This window comes from Colobus angolensis, unplaced genomic scaffold, assembly GCF_000951035.1.
Source record: "Colobus angolensis palliatus isolate OR3802 unplaced genomic scaffold, Cang.pa_1.0 Scaffold58, whole genome shotgun sequence".
Taxonomy (NCBI): Eukaryota; Metazoa; Chordata; class Mammalia; order Primates; family Cercopithecidae; genus Colobus; species Colobus angolensis.
Genome location: NW_012119376.1, coordinates 700238 through 726178, shown reverse-complemented (window position 1 = coordinate 726178; position 25941 = coordinate 700238). Strand labels below are relative to the sequence as shown.

The window sequence follows — 25941 nt, the reverse complement described above, 5'->3', positions numbered from 1 at the left end:
ACTATTACTTTGCCTTATTAAGCAGAGGAATTACCAGAACCATCCTTATAAAAACATGAACATTCTGCCTGAGCTGCCAATTTGTTTCAAAAAGCTATTAAAAGTGGACAAACATTGCTGCTACATGATGAATGAATGGGAGTGTGTTATATTATTGCTACTAGGCCACATATGATTGGAATTTTCCATATAAAAGCATTTTAAAAAGCAGTGTTATTTACGATGCTTATCATTAGGGAATGATATTGAAAAGAGGAGTAAGGAAACCTCAACTTCTAAATTTTACACTTAGATTTCTGTATTTTGTTGTTGTCATTTTACCTTAAGCATGTTTTACTTTTATAACATCTTTAAGAGAAAAAAAATTAAATCATGATTTGCATGGTAACTATTTTAAGAGTTGTTAGTATGTACAGGAGGGGATGCTTACCAGTGCTGAAATAGACACAAAATAGGCAACATTTAGATGCTGGCCCCAAGGCCTTGTAGATTGTCCTCAATTAAAAATGCTTAAGTTTGCAAGTCTTTCTTCTTTTTTCTTTTTTTCCTGTGTCTGTTTTGATTTGCGATGACTGAAAAACATAAAGCAAGAAAAAGAGATGGTTTCCCAATGCAATCTAAAATTTTAAATTGTTGATTGAGTTCTGGACGGCTATGATACTGAGGTGCAAGTGCCTATGGGCCTTCAAATGCAACTGTTTCATGTTGTTCAGTCATCTTATTTATTTCCTTGTAAGCAAAATGTCAGAACATTTAGCTCCTTTAGTGCACTTATTTCCCACACCTAGGAATAAAAAATCGGGACTGCTGAGTAAAATGTTTAAGTTTCAATCCCTTGAAGGCAAATACTTGACTCTCAATAGAGAAATTTAACTGAATTATCTCTACTTGCAGGCAAAATGAAAGACCGGCTAGCAGAACTTTTGGACTTGTCCAAGCAATATGACCAGCAGTTCCTAGACGGGGACGATGAATTTGACTCGCCCCACGAGGACATCGTGTTCGAGACGGACCACATCCTGGAGTCCCTGTACCGAGACATCCAGGACATCCAGGATGAAAACCAGTTGCTGGTGGCCGACGTGAAGCGGCTGGGAAAGCAGAACGCCCGCTTCCTCACGTCCATGCGGCGCCTCAGCAGCATCAAGCGCGACACCAACTCCATCGCCAAGGCCATCAAGGTCCGGGGCGAGGTCATCCACTGCAAGCTGCGCGCCATGAAGGAGCTGAGCGAGGCGGCCGAGGCCCAGCACGGCCCGCACTCAGCGGTGGCGCGCATCTCGCTGGCGCAGTACAACGCGCTCACCCTCACCTTCCAGCGCGCCATGCACGACTACAACCAGGCCGAGATGAAGCAGCGCGACAACTGCAAGATCCGCATCCAGCGCCAGCTGGAGATCATGGGGAAGGACGTCTCGGGCGACCAGATCGAGGACATGTTCGAGCAGAGCAAGTGGGATATGTTCTCCGAGAACCTGCTGGCCGATGTAAAAGGCGCGCGGGCCGCCCTCAACGAGATCGAGAGCCGCCACCGCGAGCTGCTGCGCCTGGAGAGCCGCATCCGCGACGTGCACGAGCTCTTCTTGCAGATGGCAGTGCTGGTGGAGAAGCAGGCCGACACCCTGAATGTCATCGAGCTCAACGTACAAAAGACGGTCGACTACACCGGCCAGGCCAAGGCGCAGGTGCGGAAGGCCGTGCAGTACAAGAAGAAGAACCCCTGCCGGACCCTCTGCTGCTTCTGCTGTCCCTGCCTCAAGTAGCAGGCCGGCCCGGGCCGCCACCGCCCATCCCAGACCACGGAGCACGCTGGGAAGGACGCACCAAAGCCGACATCTCTGCCCTGCAGGGAATTGCCCCAACTCTTTCCGGAACTCAGTCTTTAGAGAAGAAACGCGAGGTTCAAGAATTGCAAACAAGCCCGGGCTTGGAAAGATGGTTAGTTGATACCGTCCGATGGTTCTTCAGTAAAGGTAGATTCCTACAAAGTTGTGCAATGTCATTATATGTCACCTTGCACTCTTAGTCTCTAGACAGAAGCCAAGAAAGGAACTGACCTTGTATCTAACTGTAGGGTGAATGTCTGAGGCCTGCCTCCTAATACAGACTCAAAGAAGGAATCAGTTGTTCATCTGCTAATAGAATGAACTCATGATGGAAACTTCATTTCATTTACTTTGTCCTGAAAATTCCCTGGTTCTGTTCCATTCTGAGCGAAACTGGCCTTGGGAAAAACCACGTTCTTCCTTTCCGATTCTTCATCCTGTCTATGCTATGCGATTCCTCCCCAAATATAGATCTTCTTTCTGCTCATTTCCCCTACTTATTAAAATCACACCAAACACTTACTATTTTCTTATCTCTTTCACTTTTTAAGTATCTTTCACCAGGTTATATTTTGGGATTATTTTTCCAAATATTTTTAAGCACTGAATCGAACAAGCACTCAAATTGAAGTATTAGTCATGTTTTATGTATTTTTCGCTGATAAAAATTATTTAACATTTTTCTTTTTACTTGATTACATATGCACATATATTTGTAAATGTAAAATACTAATATTCACTAATGTATGTACATAATGATCAATTGGTTTAACTTCTTTTATGTAAGTATGGTATATAAATTTCAAGAAGAACACTGTTTTGGCTGTTGGCGTTGGTTTGCTTGTTTTGAGTTTGTTTCACTCCAGTTTGCACCTTCATAGTCCAGTTTGGGTCAAAACTTTATGTTAAACAACTCTGCATTGGTTATGGCGGTAGACATATGACGGTAGAAAATGTATACAGAGCTAGAGACAACTAACATTCTTGGAAATACTGCTTTTGTTTTACTGTGGACCATTCCTTTCATGCATTGAAATGGAGAAATTTAAAGTAAAAGAATTCTGTTTTTCAAGCAAGCTTAATAAACATTACATTATACATATACTTTTATACATCTGTGTTGATCATTTAGTTTACTTTCTCAATTATTGTTAAAGTTTTTCTTTTTCCTTTTTTTTTTTTTGAGACGGCGTCTCTGTTGCCTCTGGAGTGCACCGGCAGGACCTCGGCTCACTGCAACCTCTGCCTCCCAGGTTCAAGTGGTTCTCCTGACTCAGCCTCCGGAGTAGCTGGGACTACGGGCACATGCCACCGTGCCTGGCTAATTTTTTTGTGTTTTTAGTAGAGACGGTGTTTCACCATGTTAGCCAGGATGGTTTTGATCTCCTGACCTCGTGATCCGCCCGCATCGGCCTCCCAAAGTGCTGGGATTACAGGCGTGAGCCACAGTTCCTGACCTATTTTTTTTCGCTTTTGAGACAGAGTCTCCCTTTGTCACCCAGGCTGAAGTGCAGTGGCATAATCATGGCTTACTGCAGCCTTAACTTCCCAGGCTCAAGTGATACTCCCACCTCAGCCTGCAAATAGCCGAGACTACAGATATATGCCACCATGCCTGGCTAATTTTTGTATTTTCTGTAGACACAGGGTTTGCTATGTTGTCCAGGCTGGTCTCAAACTTGTGAGCTTGAGCAACCCGCCCACGTTGGCCTCCCAAACTGCTGAGACTACAGACCTGAGCCACTGCTCCTGGCCAATTTTTTTTCTTCTAGCTACTTGAGGCTGCCACATCTGGATGGAACTGAGTGGAGGGGGAAAAGAATGAAAAACTCAAAAGAGTTCCCATGAGGGTGTCTTGCTTTCTCTCCTGAGTTACAGTACTTTAGCAAAATCATCAGGCTTTAGAGATATGGTGTAGTCTACTAACTTTTTAACGCCCTTACCCACATTTACCATGTTTCCTGGCCTTCCTCTGTGTCAACTCTTAGCTCTTCCTAATCATTATTTAATACACGAGTGAGTTTAGTAGTGATCATATTTCTCAGGTCCTTCAGAAGGTGGAATTTTAAAAGAAGTAGAAGGAAGAGTATATGAATTCTTTGGAGCTCACTCCCTGACTTGCTTATGGCCAGGAAAATCTATCCCCTGTATTTAATTTTAATTTTATGGTTACATTTGAGAATTGTGGAAACCAAGTTCCATAATGCTATTCTCAGATTTCTTCCAATTTCTTTTTCAGCTAACTCCAGGGATATGTATCACCTTTGACTTAATTCCCTTTCTCTAAGGGAAAGGGGAAAAAGTGTTCACATAGTTCCATTGCAATGTTTTTTATAATGGAGGAAAGATATTGTAAATAGAGACTACCAGCCAGTTTCCACAAAAAAAAATTGAGTTCATAAATTTGACTTGTTTGAACCCATAAAGCATTTTCTTTGCTTAGAACCATTATAAAAGTAAGTGAGTTTTCAGGCTTTGTATACATTTTAATTCCCCACGTTTTATATTGGAGAGTTCAGTACAGACTGTACAGCACTGCACCAAAAGAATGAGTGAACTGTTGCCTATGGAGAAGGAACACTTCTTCTTCCTGCTGTCTGGGAACCATCTCAGTGTGGCATAATGGTTAAGAGTACAGATTCCGGACCCTGTTTCTTAGATTTAAATCTTGACTCTGCCACATACTAGCTGTCTGACTTAACCTTAGTTTCTCTGTGCTTCAGTTTCTTCATCTGTAAAATGGAGATAATAGTACTTACCTCATAAAGCTGTTGTGAAAAGTAATGACTGAATATGTAAAAGCACTTAGAACAGTGCCTGGCACATGCTAAGTGCTTTGTTCATTATTGTTGTTATTATGAAATTTTCTCTTAGACTGAGAGCACTGTTAGTGACCCAAGTAAATTTATAGTTTTTAAGTTCAGAGGAAAAAAGCCTTATTTTTTGTTAACAGTCTTAACAAAGAATAAAATGGAACAAAGAAACCAAGACCCCATCTTCTGTGAATATTAGGGCTTTTTTTTTTCTCACAGTGATAAATCTGTTTTCACTCTGGCATTTCTGTCCCCATGTATATCCAAACATGTCCTGAAGAAGAAATGAGATGTTCCACCAAAAACACATAAACAGGAAGTAGCTGTTCTGCTCAGCTTGGCAGGTGTTCTTTCCTAATTCTTCCCAAGCTGTGAGTCAGAAAGTCCTGGAAGGAGTTGTAGGAAGTTGTAGAGACTGGGTCACAGACCTAAGGAAAGGGATCATTTGGCTCACCGCACGTCCTGGCATATTCACCAAAGCCCTTCTGCCATGCCAGGCAGTGGGTGAAATGCTGGCTTTTTCCTTAAGAAAGTGTGTTCTAGTGCCACCAAGAGATGCAGTAGAGCTGGCTTTACCAATCTCATGATGCTTGCTTGGCAACTCTGAAAGGTGACATGGGCCAAGGGCAATTCTGCCAATTTCATACACTAATATCTTTTAGGGTACAACATGAAAGAACAAATCACAAAGAACAATAGATCCTTCCCAGGCTGAAGGTAAGAATCTTTTATAGCTATTTTAACATATACAGTGACTACTTTCTACTAGCCAAATATCAAATTTTACAACTCCAACCAAGCCACAGTTAATAGGTGGTGACAACTCCAGAAATGTCGTAACTAGGAAAGGTGCTCATCTAGGGTTCGTTGGTATCCAGGATGAGTTAGAATTTTTAAAATGTCAGTCATTCAAAAATATTTGAGCTGTGACATCACAGAAGTAATTTTAAGGCCTTTTAAGGGAACAACTTAGAAAGAGAACAGTGCTCTTTTTATATCAATGCCTTTACATATATTTAAAAATAGTCCTAATGCTTTATCCTGAAATGTCATATGCAAATATGTTCAGGCTCTAACATATAAAGTTCCTAACTTGACAGGAAACTGCTGAAGATTGTGTACAGCTTAAAAATAATAAAATAGGGTAACTATAGTGTCGATTTTATGTATAAATGCTATCATACTATATTTTGCCATCACACATATTTCTACTCTTTTCTTTGAAATATGCAAAGTTTCTCCAACAGCAGCATGCAACTCATTCATTTGTAATCAAGATGATAGTTTGAAACATCCAATTGTAATCAGAGCAACAGTTGACTTACTTTTGATAGCAGAGTTGAAAATCATTGCAAGTACTAAAATGGGGCTATTAGAAATGGGAAATGAATAGGATCTAGAATGTAACTTCATCATATAAATGATGAGGGTCTTTGTTATCAACACATGTTATTAAGAATGGGCAAGATGTCCTTATATACTAGAAGCTTTTGTAAAGTCATGTATCTATTGGTAATAAAGGTTTTCTGAACTGATGTTCTGAGTGAGACTACAAAGGATGCTTTAAAACCAGTGATACCTGGCTGGGCATGGTGGCTCACACCTATACTCCCAGCACTGTAGGAGGCCAAGGTGGGCAGATGACTTGAGGCCAAGAGTTCAAGACCAGCCTGGCCAACATGGTGAAACCCCTTCTTTACTAAAAATACAAAAATTAGTTGGGCTTGGTGGTGCATGCCTGTAATCCCAGCTACCCTGGAGGTTGAGGCATGAGGATCACTTGAACCAAGGAGGCAGAGGTTGCAGTGAGCTGAGATCGTACTACTGCACTCTAGCCTGGGCAACAGAGTGAGACCCTGTCTCAAAAAACAAGCAAACAACAACAACAAAACCAGTGATGCCCTGCATAATGAGGATTGAGAGACAAGTCCCCAACAGTATATTTTTAAATTCCTGATGTTTCTTTTTAAGTTCTATTTTATATTCTATTTGAAGCATCCATAGATACTTCTTGGACCTTTTCTATTTTTCTTAATCTATATTTCTACATTTTCATGGTCCTATAGCCAACTCTTTAGACATATCCACCCTTCTGTATCTCAGCATGCCATGATGTTTGATAGAGGGTAAAAATAACAGAGTATACACACACACACACACTCACACAGAATCTACCATCGTCCCCATTCCCTGCTCCTTCTGTCTACCTTAACTTGCAAATGGCAGCATCAATCAACTGCCACCTGCCCAGGTCAGACAATTATCCTCTCTTACTTCCATTACTTCAGCAGCTTTTAATTGGCCTCTGGCCTCTAGTCTTATCTGCTCCAGTCTAATCTCTGTATAATGCTGTAGTACAATCACAGTGCCTTTTTGTTGTTGTTGGCATTATGTTGTTGTTTTTAATTGCAGTATTATACACATGACTTAAACTTACCCTCCTAACCATTCTTAAGTATGCAGTTCCTGTATTGGTTGGTTCTCACATTGCTATAAAGAACTATCTGAGACTGAGTAGTTTAAAAAAAGAAAAGGTTTAATTGACTCACAGTTCCACAGGCTGTATAGGAGGTATGGCCAGGGAGGCCTCAAGAAACTTACAATAATGGCAGAAGGTGTAGTGGAAGCAAGCACATCTTCACATGGTGACAGGAAAGAGAGAGACAGAGAGACGGAACAAAGGGAGAAGTGTCACACACTTTTAAACCATCAGATCTCATGAGAACCCACTGTCACAAGAACAGCAAGGGAGAAATCTGCTCCCATAATCCAATCATCTACCAGCAGCTCCCTTCCTCAATGTTGGGAATTATAATTTGACATGAGATTTGGAAGGGTACACACAAAAACTGCTCATCCTTCTAGCCCCTGGCAACCACCATTCTACTTTCTGTCTCTATGAGCTTGACTACTCTAGATACCGCATAGAAGTAGAATAATACAGTGTTTGTCCTGTTTTGTCTGGCTTATTTCACTTAGCATTATGTCTTCAAGCTTCATCCATCTTGTAGCACGTGTCAGATTTTAAAGCTCAATAATGTGCCATTATAATATAGTGCACATTTGGTTTAGTCATTCACCTGTCAATGGACACAGGTTGCTCCCACCTTTTGGCTGCTGTGAATAGAGCCCTTCATCTGCTTAAAACTCTGTAATGGGCCGGGCGCGGTGGCTCACGCCTGTAATCCCAGCACTTTGGGAGGCCAAGGGGGGCGGATCACGAGGTCAGGAGATCGAGATCATCCTGGTTAACACAGTGAAACCCTGTCTCTACTAAAAATACAAAAAATTGGCGGGCGCCTGTAGTTCCAGCTACTCGGGAGGCTGAGGCAGGAGAATGGCGTGAATCCAGGAGGCGGATCTTGCAGTGAGCCGAGATCGCGCCACTGCACTCCAGACTGGGCGACAGAGCAGGACTCCGTCTCAAAAACAAAAAAACAAAAAAACAACAACAAACACTCTGCAGTGGCTGCCGATTGCTGTTGGGATAAAATCCCATCTCCTTAATGAGGTTCTTCAAGGCTCTGCAGGAGCCAAGCCCCGCTTACTTTCAGCTTCATCCCCGACGCATTTTATTTCCTTCCTTCCTTCCTTCCTTCCTTCCTTCCTTCCTTCCTTCCTTCCTTCCTTCCTTTTTCTTTGCTTCTTTCCTTTCTTGTTTCTTTCTCTTTCTTTTTCTTTCTTTCTTCTCTTCTCTTCCTCTCTCCCCCTTCCCCTCCCTCCACTCTCTTTTAGAGACAGGGTCTTGCCTAGGCTGGAGTGCAGTGGCACAATTATAGCTCACTGCAGCCTCAAATTCCCAGGTTCAAGTGATCCTCTCACCTCAGCCTCCTGAGTGACTGGGACCACAGGCACGGAACACCATCCTGGCTATTTCAGAGCACTGCACCTACCCGCTCAGTTACACTGTTTTGTAGGAGCTCCTTGAAGTGCATATTTAAGGACTGCATCACCCCCATCTTCACGGTGCTATGTGTGCTTCTGCTACTAAACTGCTTTTTTATTTTTAAGGACAACCAATAGCATCTTACTTGTTTTGGGATCTTAGCACTTAGTACCTTTTATAGGCATTTGGGTATTTGCGTTCTACATGCAGAAACAGAGATATTCAGAATTTGTTTTCTGCTATGAGTGACCTTTTGTATACCTTTTTCAAGATGCTTATTTTACAGCATAAAGCATGGTATCCAGTTTCTCCTCCCAGAGATCTGTGTTGGGGTGCTAAGGCCAGGATGGGATTGGCGGGGGGCAGTGTCCTGAGAACAGGGGTGGGACTTGGTGAGAGGAGGGGACATGAGACTGGAGAAAGACTGCTTGGGAAGAAGTAGATCATGCAGGAGAATGGTCACTCTGAAAAGCTGAGTGGAAAGAGAATGAAGTTCTGAGTCACGGGCACCAAAGCCAGCACAATTGGGAGCAAACAGAGCCTGGGATTGGGCACTGTGTGGCAGAGCCTGGAAGAAATAGATTAGTCAAGGTACAGACTCAAGTTGGATGCAAAGAAAGTTGTAAAACTAAATTTTACCTGGAATTGATTTTCTTTTTCTTTTTATTCTTCCAAACATGTAAAACAAAGTGTTTTTTTTTTTTTAATTTTGGACAAAATGTGTTGGCTTGAGTTTCAGCTGGACATATTTTCATCTAACATGGCATCCAGTAGGGTAATTTGTGCAAAGTACTTAGCTCCCTGCTCCTAATCATACAGGGCTGTGTGGCAGCTTTGGGCTTCAGTCCTGAAATGCCCTCAGCCACTGCAGTCGCCCTGGTATGATAATGGCCTGAGATGCCTCAGTTCATGCCTCTGAATATGTCAGGGAACCCCACCACCCCTTACCCCACACGCATCCAGAGTGCTTATGAATCCATAATACTTACTCAATATAAAAATGTCTAACAGGCTGTGGATTGTGCAGAATAGTAACAGCAAGGGTCTTCTTTTCCTACAAGAGTTAAAGAGCAAGGAGAGAATGGAGGACCCTAAACTGTCCTTGCTTGGAGCTGCAAGTTCTCTCCTTGCTGAAGCCGACCCTGCAGGTCAACTGCCTGAAGTGCCTCACAGCCACCAGCAGCTGGTGCCCCAACTCTTTGAAAACATGGATTTGGGCCAGGTGTGGTGGCTCATGCCTGTAATCCCAGCCCTTTGGAAGGCCAAGGAGGGAGCATCACCTGCGGGCAGATGTTTGAGACCAGCCTGGCCAACATGGTGAAACCCCACCTCTACTAAAAATACAAAAATTAGCTGGGCATGGGGGCGCATGCCTGTAATCCCAGCTACTTGAGAGGCTGAGGCAGGAGAATCCCTTGAACCTGGGAGGCGGAGGTTGTTACAGTGAGTCGAGATCATGCCACTGCCCTCCAGCCTGGCCTGGGCAATAGAGTGAGACTCTTCTCTTAAAACAAACAAGCAAACAAACAAAACACATGACTGTGAACCAAATCAAGCAAAGAAACCCCAGGGTGTAGTGCCTATAAAAGGAATGTTACCCCCAGATAAAAACAAACTACTTAGATTCTACATGACAGAGGAATTCCTCTTGTGGGTAGGAATGTTTAACTCATTCATTCCTTGGCTCTGCTATGTGGTTTACCCTGGTCTCATGAACCCTTAGAAGGGCATAGATGAGGTAATACGGTTTCTCTTCATAATCTTCATCCACACCTTGTCATCTGGTTTATGGAAGAAACCTGTCAAACAAGAAATGTTACCTAGTGGCACAATGTTAGGACATGCAGTTACTAGGAGAAAGTAGACGGCCTGGGAGATGAAAGACATGGCCATTTTTTTAAGGCTGCAACTCCACAGGAGGGGATAGTTTCTCCTGTTCTGGCTCACTGCATTGGCCATTATCAATATTTGAAGTGACTTTGCAAGTAGTTTTCCAAAAGGAGACCACAGCTTTATTAGAAAAACTTACATCTCTTTTCTCTGATAAGAGTGTCAGTGCCACATTAAAAATGGCCTGGCAGAATGTACTCTGGGTATGGGAGTGATAAGGAGAGATCCTTTCCTTCTTGCTAAGAGACAAAAAGGCTTAAAATAAATATTTTTGGAAGAAATAATCCAGTGATGTGAATGAGTTTGAGATATAAAATGAAAAAGAAGAAAGGAAGAAAGAAGGATGACCTGTTCCTAGACAGAAAACAAGTCAGGGCCAGGCGTGGTGGCTCACGCCTGTAATCCCAGCACTTTGGGAGGCCGAGGTGGGTGGATCATTTGAGGTCAGGAGTTCAAGGCTAGCCTGGCCAACATGGTGAAACCCCATCTCTATTAAAAATACAAAAAAATTAGCTGGGCATGGTGGCACATCCCTGTAATCCCAGCTACTCTGGAGGCTGAGGCAGAAGAATCACTTGAACCCTGGAGGTGGATATTTCAGTGAACCAAGATCATGCCACTGCATTCCAGCCTAGGCAACAAGAGGGGAAACTCCATCTCAAAAAAAGAAAATAATAATAAGTCAGAAAGCAAGAAAAACTTTTGCACTCAGAAGGGCAGACCAAGAAGAGAGGGCATGGCTGAGGTGGACCAAAACTTACAAAGTGGAAGCTGAGAATACAAAACACAGACTCTCCTGTGAACTAGTTCAGTTTATTTTCATCTGTGTACCAACAAACAGAAAGAGTAAGTAAACAACTTGCTTGGCTGATCTTGTCAAAAGGGACAACAGTTACAACTAGAAGTTGGTAAGTTGTTTTCATTTTCCTCTGTGCATGCCCTGTGAGTATAACTTGGTAAAATTATATATTATGATAGTCTATGGCATAATATTGTTTGGGCTTAAATTCAATATCAGTGGGATGAACATGTTGGAAATTTCTCCTAACAACTAAAGGTATTTACAGATTTCTAACTCAAAGCCTTTGCATTAATCACTAATTTGTGTGTTATTTTATTATTCCTTTACTTTTTTTTTTTTTTTTTTTGAGACGGAGTCTTGCTGTCGCTCAAGCTGGAGTGCAATGGCGTGATCTCGGCTCACTGCAACCTCCACCTCCTGGGTTCAAGCGATTCTCCTGCCTCAGCCTCTTGAGTAACTGGGATTACAGGCACACGCCACCATGCCCAGCTAATTTTTGTATTTTTAGTAGAGACGGGGTTTCACCATGTTGGTCAGGGTGGTCTCAAACTCTTGACCTCATGATCTGCCTGCTTCAGTTTCCCAAAGTGCTGGGATTACAGGTGTGAGCCTCCATGCTTGACCTCTTTTACTTCTTTTGTTAAAAAAAAAAAAAAAAAGTTAAGGCCTACCCTTTGTCAGTCTGATAAAATATAAATGCCATTCTTTTCTTTATCTTCTTATTGTATTACTCTTTAATAGGTAAAACTGGGAGAGAACAATGCTATTAATTCTATTTAGTTTATTGTTTATTTGCTTATTCTGCTTTTTTATTCAGAAGAAAAATTTAAGAACACATACATGTTTTTCCACTTTCAAAATTGTCACAAAGTCTTAAAAACAAAGTGGAGATCGAGACCGTCTTGGCTAACACAGTGAAACCCCGTCTCTACTAAAAATACAAAAAATTAGCCGGGCGTGGTGGCAGGCGCCTGTAGTCCCAGCTACTCAGGAGGCTGAGGCAAGAGAATGGCATGAACCCGGGAGGTGGAGCTTGCAGTGAGCTGAGATCGCACCACTGCACTCCAGCCTGGGTGACAGAGTGAGACTCCATCTCAAAACAAACAAACAAAACAAAACAAAACAAAAACAAAAACAAAGTAAATACTGTGTTTTTTACCTCAAACGAAAACTCCGAGAAATAGAAATATACCATGTAGCAAGTAAGTAATTGAATTCCATCTTAAACTTTATTGTAAAAAACAAACAAAAGGAAATATCCATGCATTCAAATATATATTAGCAACTCCTCTGATTTATTTGACAGGAGAAAGAGGCTGGGATTTGCCAACAGCCCACATACACTGTGTGGACTTGGTTGACAGTACTTTCCCCCTCCTTAGCTGTACCTGCACACTACACAGCAATAAATCATAAAATGTGCTTAAGGGAAGCAGGAAAATTTACTGCTACCCAGTGCTTGGTTGCATAAAAACACAGTTACCACATCCATTATTCATGGTATTGGGTCAAATGTGTGAGCCTACATACTGCAGTGTGAAATGGCAAGGGATTCTACCCTTAACTCTTTCCTCCCTTTCTAAGTGATCTCATCTACCCTGTGACTTTGCTACCTTATCCTGATAATTGCTAAACCTTTGTGGAGAGATAGTTGACCCTGAAGACCCTGGCATCAGGGTCTTTAGTTTGACTGATAAGGAGCTGACACAGAGTGCCAACATCACCCAAGATTCCCATGTGCTGTCAGAATGAGTATGCAACGTCACTGGGCAGATGGCATCCAAGCGAGACTCATTTTCCTTTGAGTGCACGACTGCTCTCATTCTCACCATTGGTAAAAGACTGTTTTTAAGTAGCAGGGGTCAGCTTATAATGGCCCCAGTTGGGTCCTACCCAAGCATAGTGTATTAGTCTGTTTTCACACTGCTATAAAGACCTGCCTCTGGTCTGGGTAATTTATAAAGGAAAGAGATTTAATTGACTCACAGTTCCTTGTGGCTGGGAAAGCCTCAGGAAACTTACAATCGTGGCGGAAGGGGAAGCAAACGTGTCCTTCACATTGTGGCACGAGAGAGAAGAGCCAGCAAGGAAAAGCCAGACACTTATAAATCCATCAGATCTCATGAGAACTCACTCACTATCACGAGGACAGCATGGGAGAAACTGCCCCCATGATTCAATTACTTCCCACCAGGTTCCTCCCATGACACCTGAGGATAACGGGGATTACAATTTAAGATGAGATTTAGCTGGGGACACAACCAAACCATATCACATAGCATGGGATAATCAGAGACTACATGAGCATCATCCATATCCTACTGTCTACTTGACCTCTCTTTTTGAATGTCCCACAGGTTCCTCAAACTCAGTATTCTGTTTTGCCTCCTATAGGCCTTCTTCATTCTGCCAGTTTAGAGGCAAAAACATCAGAATCACTTTCATTTCCATCACCTCTGTTCATAGCCAAGTGAAATTAAAGAATTATTGCCAATACTAAAAAAATTAGTATCTGTGGACTACTATATGGCTGATGTCATCTAAAATGCACACCAGATACCTGAAATGTAAAGACAACTATAATTTCCTGTCTGGATTTTTCTAATTGGCCCAAAAAGGCAGTGGTTTATACATCAGAGAATTGTTTTGATTCATACTTAAATTTACATAATCCTTAATGTTAATGATTGCTCCTTTAATAAATGTCTGTTGTACAGAACTGATATTAATTAATTTTGGTCCTACCTTGCATACATATTTCTTACACATTTGTAAGGTACCTGGGACCAGCTTCTTGTAGACCTGTTGTCCTGGAATGATTTTTAATAGCTACCTATTTCACCTTCAGGAGTGTTTGTGTTTAGGTGATAAAAATTATATTGTCAACCAACATATATGTGATATGTAATCTGGATGTACCATTGTTTGACATTTTCTAAGTCCACTCTGCCCTTGGATTTCTAACCAGTTTAGTCTGAGACCCAATCCTGAGTAATTGCAGAAAGACCCTGCCTTTAGTTAGATTGTCACACTCTGATATAGAGCAGATGGGGATAGAGGATGTGGGCTTTCTTCACTGCCAGGTCCCAAGCCCATATTTCTTGCTAGCAAAAAACACAAGGTAAAATAAATATTCTTCACGAAGAAAGAAAAATTTGCCAGATGCAGTGACTCACGCCTGTAATCCCAGCACTTTGGGAAGCCGAGGCAGGTGGATCACTTGAGGTCAGGAGTCCGAGATAAGCTTGGCCAACATGGCGAAACCCTGTCTCTACTAAAAATACAAAAATTAGTCAAATGTGGTGGCAGGAGCCTGCAATCCGAGCTACTTGAGAGGCTAAGGCAGAAGAATTGCTTGAACCCAGGAGATGGACGTTACAGTGAGCTGAGATCGCACCAGTTCACTCCAGTTTGGGTTACAGAGCAAGATTCTGTCTCAAAAAGAAAAAATAAAAAAGAAAGAAAGAAAGAAAAGACAAAAAGAAAATAAAAGAAAAATTTAAAGAAAAATTGTACAAGAAAGAGAAAATTTAAAAAAAATTGAAATTAAAATACAAGATTAAATATACATGAAACAATGACAAGATAAAATAATTAGACCGATGATAAGGAAATAAAAAGCTATAAAATATAAAATAGAATAAAAATATAAATTGGATTCATTAGTTTAGTTTTTTTTTTAATTTAAATGCATTTTATTTTTAGACAACCTACATAACATGAAACAATGCCTCCACTCCAAATAAATCACAGTCAAAATAAATGAAGAGCTCAAGATGACATCAGTCCCATTTGTCTTAAGTCCTGGTGTTGTGCAGATGACAAGCAGAAGCCAGTTATGATGACAGGTGATAGATCCAAAGTAATTGCCAAATTTGTTAACATTTTTCCATTTCTAAACCATCCTTAAAGAAAATCATATATGGGGTCACACCATCTTCACCGTAGTCCAGTAGAGCAACCGTGCCATCTGGATTCATGTTTTCACCAATAAAGAACTGGTAGTTTTTGAAATTAGCAAGTATGTCCTTGATTTGTTTTGAAGCCCCTGTCATAAAAGGTTTTACTGTTTCTGGTCTCTGTTCTTCAAGTTTGCCTTTGATTGATTTCACATAATCTTTGATGTACTTCTTGTAGGTTTCTTTTGTGAAACTTGTTTCCTGGAGGTGACGGTTCAGGACAATATCAACACCAGTGATTACTGTACTTTCTGTACCTTCGCCCTAGAGGCCTCAGCGGATGCATTTCCACCAATGAGCGAGTCATCAACGTTATCTTCTATCCTACAGACATCTTCCCCTCCACCTCCAGGTACAGCCCGTTCACAGCCTCCCGGATCTTGTAGATGTAGGAGAACATCTCATCGTGGCTGATGAGGTCCGGGTAGATAATCATGATGGCAGCTGAAGGGAGACGATGCGGCGCTAGCTTAGCAGGAGCCTGAAGCTTGCAGCGAGGCAGTGCAGCCTGAGCAGTGCTAGGGTGGAGAGGGGAGTGGGGGGGGGGGAAGTTGGATTCATTAGTCTTTTATGAAAAATATGATTATGGATTAAAAACAGAAATTCTAAGCTGAACTAGGAATAAATATAATTTCAAAAGGATGTGAAAGTATTATTTTTAACGGAAATATAAATAAAGACAAAGTAGGAAAAACAAAATAGAGGCAGAATACTTAAAGAATAAACAAGAAAAATTGAAATGGGGAAATTAGATAAAATAAATGAAATAAGATAATATATGTAAAGTGCTTCTCACAGTAAAGTGATGTTGAGATGTTGCTCCATAAAACAACACTTATCTTTTATAAAATTTGAAAATAAAAGATGAGGGGATAATAGGAGGAGGAAGGAGTAAAGAGTCCTAGTGAAAGCAAACGAGGAGTCTTTGGCAAAATTCTCACTTAGCTTTCTCTAGAGTTAGGGACTGGATAGCTGGGAGATAGGAAGCGCAGAGGAATACAAGGTCTCTATCCCCTCTGTCCTCGTCCCATGTCCCCAGTAATCTTGCATCTCTTTATGGTATCCATCAGAGGGGACCCAGAGCTGTCTGAAAGAGCCTCACCACAAACTGGATTCGTTGACTTCACACCTGCCGAGCCACCAACTCTTTTCTTTGGAATCCATAAGAATAGCTCATGCAGGGATCCAAAAGTGCATTGAAAGTATTTGGTAGTCCTCAGTGTAAGCACAGATGGCTTCCCATTCTCACTCTTAGATGCAAAAATATGTCCGAGTAGTAATGGTAGTTAGTGATAATATTCTGAAGATCTATGAGAATGTCCATATTTCTTCATAATCTGTTTAAAGAATGGATTTAAAAGTCACTTGGAAGTGGAAGCATTTAACTAATGTTTAAATAAAATTGTATTAGAATGTTGCTAGGAAGTGAGAGATTTCTGGTAAAGTGAAAGTGAAGGTTCTATCAAGGACAAGAACACAATTTAGGAAAAGGAAGTATTAAGGTTCACACAATAATTTATATATATATATTTGCACATACAAAATCTATTATGTATAAATATATTTCATATATAACCCCCCAACACAAGACAGCAAGTTCACCCTCTGGAGATAGGCTTACTTATAAAATAGAGATAAATATTCAGAAATCAAGCCAATAACAGGCGCTTAGTCAAGGAAGCAACTTCTAGGGAATACTTTAGATCTCTTCACTGGTCTACACATACTTGTATGAAGATTCAGCTAGGAATGCCTTTGGCAGAAACTGTACTGTGATCACAGTGACCCTAAAACTTGAGCATGCTTCAGTATCCCTGGACTCTGAGATGAAGATTCAGGACACTGGGGTGGGGTCAGAGAACGTGCATTTCCAACAAGTTCCCAGATAATCTTCATGCTATTGGTCAGAGGACTACACTTTGAGAGCCACAGGCTTATATTTAAAAGCATTTTCTTGTACAATTTTCTTCTACAACAAGAAGACTGGAGGTAGGTGGTTTCTGGTTGTCTGTGGCTCCATAAGGTCTTTAAAGGCAAAATCCCTTTCTAATTTACTGTTCTGACATCTCTGAGTATTAGCACCTTATCCATAGAAATGCCACCTCCCTGTCCCCCATCCTGGCCCCATGGTCACAGCATTGCCAACACAGCTCCAAGGCTTCCATCTTCACATTGTCAGATCCAAGAGAAGTTCCTCTTCAAAAGTTTAGTTTGTTTAGTTTCCTTATTCTCTACTTTCAAGGTCCAACTTCTTTATCCTTTGTGCCTCCCTGCACCTGGTTCCAGTAAACAACTCTCCCACCGGTCCTTATCTACAGAGCCCACATCTGCTATTCACTCTGTAATTTGTCCCTCCCACTGTAATAGTTCTTCCTGCCAAAGCTGTCTTTCAAGTTAGCCAATTGGGTTCAGTTTAGATTGTGTTGTCCAACTCCAGCCAACAGGGACAGGACACAGTAGTAGGGACAAGCTGCGTTAGGAATAAAAACCCTTTCCCTCCTTTATTCAGTGTGCTCTCGTGGCAACTGCAAGAAGCACCCTTCTGCAGAAGTAAATTTGCCTTGCTGAGAAATCTTTTGATTGAGGGCTCATTTTCTTTGTGACTCCAAGCTTTGCTTCCAACAACATGATCCCATTCAAGGCAGGAAGAAAAAGGGAAGGAATAGCAAGCACAAGGCTTTTACTTCCCAAGACTCTGTTTTTTAAATCCAAAAAGAAAATCCTTTCCAGAACTTCCAACCAGCTTTCTCTTATCTCTCATTGGCCAGAACTGGATCACACACCACTCTGCCACTGTCTTCCAACCAATTACTGTATTGACCAAAGGGATGAGATGACAATTACTGGTTTACACTAATAAGGATTCATTCCCTGGGGCTGGAGAATAAGTCTACCTTCCCTGAAATTAAGGTGTCTCTGCCCACTGCCTGAATAGAATAAGATTTCCTTTATCAGGGAGAAAGGTGAGGAATGGCTGTTGGATAAGCAACAAACAATGGCTACCAAAAGAGCCCACCTCATGCTGTAGCAGTGAAACAGCAAAAGAGCTAACATAACTAACTCCATTTTTGTTTAAGAGGGATTTGCCCATTCTTACACACAGGCTAGGATAATTTTAGAGCATGAGACAACATGCAAAAACAACCAGTAAAGTCTAGGGTTAAAGGGGAAGTAAATATGGTTTGTTTAAGATTTATTATTTATTTTTAACTTTCAAGTTCAGGCTTATATGTATAGGTTTGTTATACAGATAAACCTGTGTTATGGGGATTTGTTGTACAGATTATTTTGTCACCCAGGTATTAAACCTAATACCCATTAGTTATTTTTTCCTTATCCTCTCCCTCCTCCCACCCTTATCCCTCAAGTAGACCCCAGCACATATTGTTGCCTTCTTTGTGTTCATGATTTCTCATAATTTAGCTACCACTTATAAATAAGGACATGCAGTATTTGGTTTTCTGTTCCTCCTTTAGTTTTCTAAGGATAATGACCTCCAGCTCCAGCCACGTTCCCACAAAACACATAACCTCATTCTTTTTTATGGCTGCTTAGTATTCCATGGTGTGTATGTACCACATTTTCTTTATCCAGTCTACCACTGATGGGTGTTTAGGTTGATTCCATGTCTTTGCTATAGTGAATAATGCTGCAGTGAACATGCATATGTCTTTATGGTAAAATTATTTATAATCCTCTGGGTATATATGCCCAGTAATGGAATTGCTGAATTGAATGGTAGTTCTGCTTTTAGCTCTTTGAGGAATCACCATACTGCTTTCCACAATGGTGGAACTAATTTACATTCTCACCAACAGTGTATAAGCATTCCTTTTTCTCTGCAACCTCACCAACATCTGTTATTTTTTGACTTTTTATTAGTAGCCATTCTGACAGGTGTGAGATGGTATCTCATTGCAGTTTTGATTTGCATTTCTTTAATGATCAGTGATGTCGAGCTTTTTGTCATATGTTTGTTGGTCACAGGTATGTGTTCTTTCGAAAAGTATCTCTTCATGTTCTTTTGCCCACTTTTTAATGGGGTTGTTTTTTCTTGTAAATTTGTGTAAATTTCTTAGAGATGCTGAATATTAGACCTTTGTCAGATGCATAGTTTGCAAAACTTTTCTCCCATTCTATAGGTTATCTATTTACTCTGTTAATGGTTTCTTTTGCTGTGGAGAATCTCTTTAATTAGATCCTATTTGTCAATTTTTGCTTTTGTTGCAGTTTCTTTTGGCATCTCCATCATGGAATCTTTGCCTGTTCCTATGCCCAGAATGGTATTGCTTAGGTTGTCTTCCAGAGGTTTTGTAGATTTGGGTTTTACCTTTAAGTCTTTAATCCATCTGGAGTTGACTTTTGTATGTGGTATAAGGGAGGGGTCCAGTTTCAGTCTTCTATATATGGCTAGCCAGTTATCCCAGCACCATTTATTGAATACAAAATCCTTTCCCCACTGCTTGTTTTGTCAGCTTTATTTTGTTTGTGCAGCCTTATTTCTGGGCTCTCTATTCTGTTCCATTGGTGTATGTTTTTGTTTTTGTACAAGTACCACACTGTTTTGGTTACTGTGGCCCTATAGATAGTTTGAAGTTGGGTAGTGTGACACCTTCAGCTTTGTTCTGTCTGTTTAGGGTTGCCTTGGCTATTTGGGCTCTTTTTTGGTTCCATATGCATTTTAAAATAGTTTTTTTTCTTGTTCTATGGAAAATATTATTGGTAATTTGATAGGAATAGCATTGAACCTGTAAATTGCTTTGGGCAGTACGGCCATTTTAATGATATTGATTCTTCCTATCCATGAGCATGGAATGATTTTCCATTTCTTGTGTTATCTCTGATTTCTTTGAGCAGTGTTCTGTAGTTCTTATTGTAGAGATCTTTCACCTTCTGGTTAGCTATATTCCTAGGCATTTTATTCTTTTTGTGGCAATTGTGAACGGGATTGCATTCCTGATTTGGCTCTTGGCTTGATTGTTCATGTACAGGAATGCTAGTGATTTTTGTACTTTGATTTTGTATTCTGAGACTTCACTGAAGTTGATAATCAGCTTAAAGAGCTTTTGGCCTGAGACTGGGGTTTTCTAGATATAGAATCATGTTATCTGCAAACAGGCATAGTTTGACTCCCTCTCTTCTTATTTGGATGTCCTCTACTTCTTTCTCTTTCCAGATTGCTCTGGCCATAACCTCCAATACTATGTTTAATAGGAGTGGTGAGAGAGGAGGACATCCTTGTCTTGTGCTAGTTTTCAAGGAGAATGCTTCCAGCTTTTGCCCATTCAGTATTATGTTGGCTGTGGGTTTGTCACAGGTGACTCTTAATATTTTGTGGTATGTTCTTTTAACACCTAGTTTGTTGAGAGTTTTTAACATAAAGGGGTGTTGAATTTTATTGAGAGCCTTTTCTGAAAATACGGTATAATTATGTGGTTTTGTTTTTAGTTTTGTTTATGCAATGAATCACATTTATGGATTTGTGTATGTTGAATCAGTTTTGCATCCCAAGGATAAAGCCTACTTGATGGTAGTGGAGAAGATTTTTGATGTGCTGCTGGATTTGAGTTGCCAGTATTTTGTTGAGGATTTTTACATCCATGGTAATCAAGGATATTGGCTTGAAATTTCCTTTTTCTGTTGTGTCTCTGACAGCTTTTGATATTAGGATGGTGCTGGCCTCATAGAATGAGTTTGGGAGGAGTCCTTCCTCCTGAGTTTTTCAGAATTGTTTGCATAGGAATGGTACCAGTTCTGCTTGGTACATCTGGTAGAATTTGGCTATGAATCTGTCTGGTCTTTGGCTTTTTTGGATTGGTAGACTATTTATTACTGATTCAATTTCAGAGTTCATTATTGGTCTGTTCAGGGATTCAATTTCTTCCTGGTTTAGTCTTGGGAGGGTGTATATGTCCAGGAGTTTATCCATTTCTTCTAGATTTTCCAGTTTGAGTCCAGAGAGGTGTTCATAATATTCTGTGATGGTTATATGTATTTCTGTGGGGTCAATGGTAATCTCCCCTTTGTCATTTCTACTTGTGTTTACTTGGACCGTCTCTCTTTTCTTCTTTATTATTCTACCTAGCAGGCTGTTTTATTATTTAAAAAACAAACAAACAAACAAAACTCCTGGATTCGTTGATCCTTTTTATGGATTTTTGTGTGACTCCTTCAGTTCAGTTCTGATTTTAGTTATTTCTTGTCTTCTACTAGCTGGGATTGGTTTGCTCTTGGTTCTCTAATTCATTTCACTGTAATGTTAGGTTGTTAAATTGAGATCTTTCTGATGTGTGTGTTTGGTGCTGCAAATTTCCCTCGTAACACTGAAATAGCTGTGTCCCTGAGATTCTGGTATGTTGTGTCTGTGTTCTTATGAGTTTCAAAAAGCTTCTTGATTTCTGCCTTAATTTCATTATTTACCAAGAAGTCATTCAGGAGCAAGTTATTCGATTTCCATGTAAGTGTATGTTGTTAAGCATGCTTTTTAGTCTTGAATTCCATTTTTATAGTGCTGTGGTGCTGTGGTTGTTATGATTTCAGTTATTCTGCATTTGCTAAGGAGTGTTTTATGTTCAATCATGTGGTTGATTTTAGAGTATTGCCATGTGGCAATGAGAAGAATGTATATTCTGTTGTTTTGGGGTGGAAAGTTCTGTAGATGTCTGTCAGGTCCATTTGTTCCAGTGCTGAGTTTAGGTCTTGAATATTTTTGTTAATTTTCTGTCTCAAAGATCTGTCTAATATTGTCAGTGGTGTGTTAAAGTCTCCCACTAGTATTGTATGGGGACCTAAGTCTCTTCAAAGGTCTCTAAGAACTTGCTTTACGAATCTGTGCACTCCTGTGTTGAGTGCATATTTAGGATAGTTAGGTCTTTTTGTTAAATTAAACCCTTTACCATTATGTAATGTCCTTCTTTTTTCTTTTGTTTTTTTTTGTTGGTTTAAAGTCTGTTTTGTCTGAAATTAGGATTGCAATGTCTGCTTATCTCTGTTTTCCATTTTCTTGGTAGATTTTTATCCATTCCTTTATTTTGAGCCTATGTATGTCACTGCATGTGAGATGAGTCTCTTGAAGACAGCATACTGTCGGGTCTTGTTTCGTTATCCAGCTTGCCACTCTGCAATCAACATTTAGCTCATTTACATTCAAGGTTAGTGTTGAAATTTGTGAATTTGATTCTGTCATCATTATATTAGCTGGTTATTATGCAGACTTGTGTGCCTGTGGTTGCTTTATAGTGTCACTGGTCTGTGTACCTCAGTGTGTTTTTGTAGTGGCTGTTAATGGTCTTTTCTTTCCATGTTTAGTGCTTCCTTCAGGAGCCCTTGTAAGGCAGGTCTAGTGGTAATGAATTCCCTGGCACTTGCTTGTTTGAAAAGGATCTTATTTCTCCTTTTCTTATGAAGGTTAGTTTAGCCACATAGGAAATTATCTGTTGGAATTTCTTTAAGAATCTTAAATATTGGCCCCCAGTCTCTTCTGGCTTACAGGGTTTCTGTTAAGAAGTTCACTGTTAGTCTGATGGGCTTCCCTTTGTAGGTGTCCTGACCTCTCTCTCTAGCTGCCTTTAACATTTTTTCTTTCATTTCATCCTTAGAGAATCTGATGATTATGTGTCTTGAAGGTGATCTTCTTGTGAAGTATCTTACTGGAGTTCTCTTCATTTCCTGAATTTGAATATTGGCCTCTCTAGCTAAGTTGGGGAATTTCTCATGAATGACATCCTGAAATATGTTTTCCGGTTTGCTTCCATTCTCCTCATCTCTTTCAGGGACACCAGTAAGTCATAGATTTGATCTTTTTACATAATCCCATATATCTCAGAGGTTTTGTTCATTCCTTTTCCTTCTTTTTTATCTTTTCTTGACTGACTGTCTTATTTCAGAAAGCTATTCATTGAGCTCTGAGATTCTTTCCACAGCTTGGTCTATTCTGCGTTTAATATTTGTGATTGCATTATGAAATTCTTGTAGTGTGTGTTTTAGCTCTATCAGGTTGGCTACATTGTTTTCTACACTGGTTATTTCGTCTGTCAGCTCCTGCATTGTTTTATCATGATTCTTAGTATCCTTGGATTGGTTTCCAATGTGCTCCTTCATCTCAATGATCTTCATTCCTATCCCTGTTCTGAAATCTATTTCTGTCATTTCAGCCATCTCAGCCTGGTTCAGAGCCCTTCCTGGCAATGTAGTGAGGTTGTTTAGAGGAATGAAAGCAATCTGACTTTTTGAGTTGTCACTGGTTCTTTCTCATCTTGCTAGGCTAATGTTCCTTCAATTTTTGAAGCTGCTGTTCTTTGGATGGGTTTTTTTCCTTTTATCCTATTTGAGGCTCTTAAGGGTTTTATTGTGAAGGAAGGTGGGTTCAGCCAACTGGCTTCATTTCTGGATGATTTTAGGGGGCCAAAGTTCAGTTATCAACTCCTGGACTGTATGCTCTAACTCTAGGGGACTTGTATCAGCCTCAACTTTGTAATCTGTCTCCTTGAGGTTAGGAATCCACTGTGCTGGGGGGCTGATATGCTCCCAGGTAGCTGGTCACTACACTGCAATGGGTGGTGTTACCCAAAGCGTTTTCAGGATGGTGACAGCAGGAGTGTCCTCATTCTCACATGCAAGCAGCAGTGGCAGCATGGTGGGGTGCATGCTTGTTAGCTGCAGCAGGGTGCTATTGGATGCCAGGGTGCTAGTGGATGCCAGGTTGATCTCAACTCCCTCCTCCTCCCTTTGCCCTTAACATAAAAAGAGCCTGAGATTTGTGATGACTTAAGATGGTATTTTAGAACACCAGTTCACCATCTTCTCGGTTTTGCTGGCTTTCTGAATAAACCTGCTTTTCTTCCCATTAACCCTCGTTTCTTGTTTCTGGCTTAAGTGGCAAACCTGGATTCTGTTACAATGCCAGGCAGCCAGCAGAGATATTTGACATACATATTTCACTAATTCTCACGATATTTTTCTCAGGTAGGAATTAGTATTCCCACTTTACAGATGAGACTTGAGGAAACTAATAAGTTGTCTATACAGCTAGGAAAGAATTATGATTTGAGCTAGCTCTACTGACTTGACAGTTTAAACAATACATTTACATTACTGTGCACTACTGCCTTTTATTTTATCTATAGTTAGAAAAATTATTGTTATCATAATGAAAACCCTCTATTATGGAGAAAAGGCAAATTTACATCCTGCTTACCATGCAGAATATGTGTATACCATGCAAGATTTTATTTCATAAAAGTTTGAGACAAAAATTTAAATTCTACAAGTAAATAAAGAGAAAATTCTGTCACCAAAAATAATATATTTCTAATGATAACACAAACCATAGTTACTATTACAGCAGGGACCCCTTATTCTTGAGGATACATTCCAAGACCCCCAGCAAATGCCTAAAACTGCAGATAGTACTGAATCTGATATACACGATGATACTGTGATCTGACCACCAAGAGGGTTACTAAGTGACTCACAGGCGAGAAGTATAGACAAGAGTGGACATACTGGAAAAAAAATGATTCATGTTCCATGCATGAGATTTCATCACACTACTCAGAACAATACTCAATGGAAAACTTATGAATTGTTTGCTTTTGGAATTTTCCATTTAATATTTTCAAACCACAGTTGACTGTGGGTAACTGAAATTGAGGAAAGCGAAACTGCAGCTAATGGGGGGCTGCTGTATAATGAGTAAGGCCAGGCAGAGTGAGAAGGATATTTCTGGAGTGTAATTTGGAGCTTCCTGAGTTTTGTACACTCACACTTGTAAGTGCAGCTTATTCTTACTCCTTTAACTTTACTACTGTGTGTGTGGTGGGAAGATGGAATTTATGGGGGCCTTGGAAGAGAGTTAGGCAGGGAAGAGCAGGCATGAGAAAAAGCAGAAGAGAGACAGAAAATGGTTTAGCAACTTCAAAAGACAAGGGACCCCAATTTAATATGACTTGGATTACAGGGGTTGTGAATAAGATGTTTCACACTCTACTTTATTTCTATATTGTTTGGATGTCATACAATGTTTACAACTTGAATCTGTTTCTGTAGAGATGTTTTCATTCTGAAAAGATTAAGAGAGAGAAAGATAAGCATAGAAGCTACATTTCAGAGGATTCTGGAATAAAACAGAAAGCAAATGAGTAGGCTTGGAAAGTACGGGCAATCTATTTAAGAATTTGGAAACAAATGCAAAAAGGAAAGTTGGATGTTAGCAAGGTTAGCAGGATTACTCTTTCTTTTAAAATAGATGTGTAGAAACCCACGGATGCAAAGATGGGAACAATAAACACTGGGGTATTACAATGGAGTGTGAGAGAGTGGGGAAAAGGGTGGAAAATCTATGAGGTACTAAGTTCCCTACTTGAGCAACAGGATTATTAGAGGCCCTAACCTCAGTATCATGTAATATATCCATGTAACAAACCTACACATGTACCCTCTGAATCTAAATTTTTTTTAAAAAAAAAGAAAGAAAAATTTAAAATATATATAAACAGGCCACACGTGGTGGCTCATGCCTGTAATACCAGCACTCTGGGAGGCCGAGGCGGTTGGATCACTTGAGGCCAGGAGATTGAGGCCAGCCTGGTCAACATGGTGAAACCCAGTCTCTACTAAAAATCCAAAAATTAGCTGGGCGTGGTGATGTATGCTTGCAGTCCCAGCTATTTGGGAGGTTGAGGCGGGAGAATCGCTTGAACCTGGGAGGCAGAGGTTGCAGTGAGCCGAGATCGTGCCACTGCAGTCCAGCCTGGGCCACAGAGTG

The 25941-nt window shown here is 40.5% G+C and overlaps 1 protein-coding gene and 1 pseudogene across 2 annotated transcripts in view; one reads left to right on the top strand and one right to left on the bottom strand.

Moving 5' to 3' along the window:
• STX11 (syntaxin 11) overlaps positions 1–4814 on the top strand; it is a 46283-nt gene extending 41469 nt beyond the window's left edge. Inside the window, exon 2 of the mRNA XM_011962011.1 lies at positions 895–4814. Within this exon, the coding sequence (XP_011817401.1) occupies positions 900–1763 (864 nt within the window). The 5' untranslated portion in view covers positions 895–899 and the 3' untranslated portion in view covers positions 1764–4814. The remainder of the gene's footprint in view (positions 1–894) is intronic.
• A 10127-nt stretch (positions 4815–14941) lies between these two features.
• Positions 14942–15612, bottom strand: LOC105526122 (annotated as a pseudogene). Its single transcript, XR_001004022.1, has one exon. The product of XR_001004022.1 is annotated as a translationally-controlled tumor protein pseudogene (transcript).
• Positions 15613–25941: the final 10329 nt, after the last annotated feature.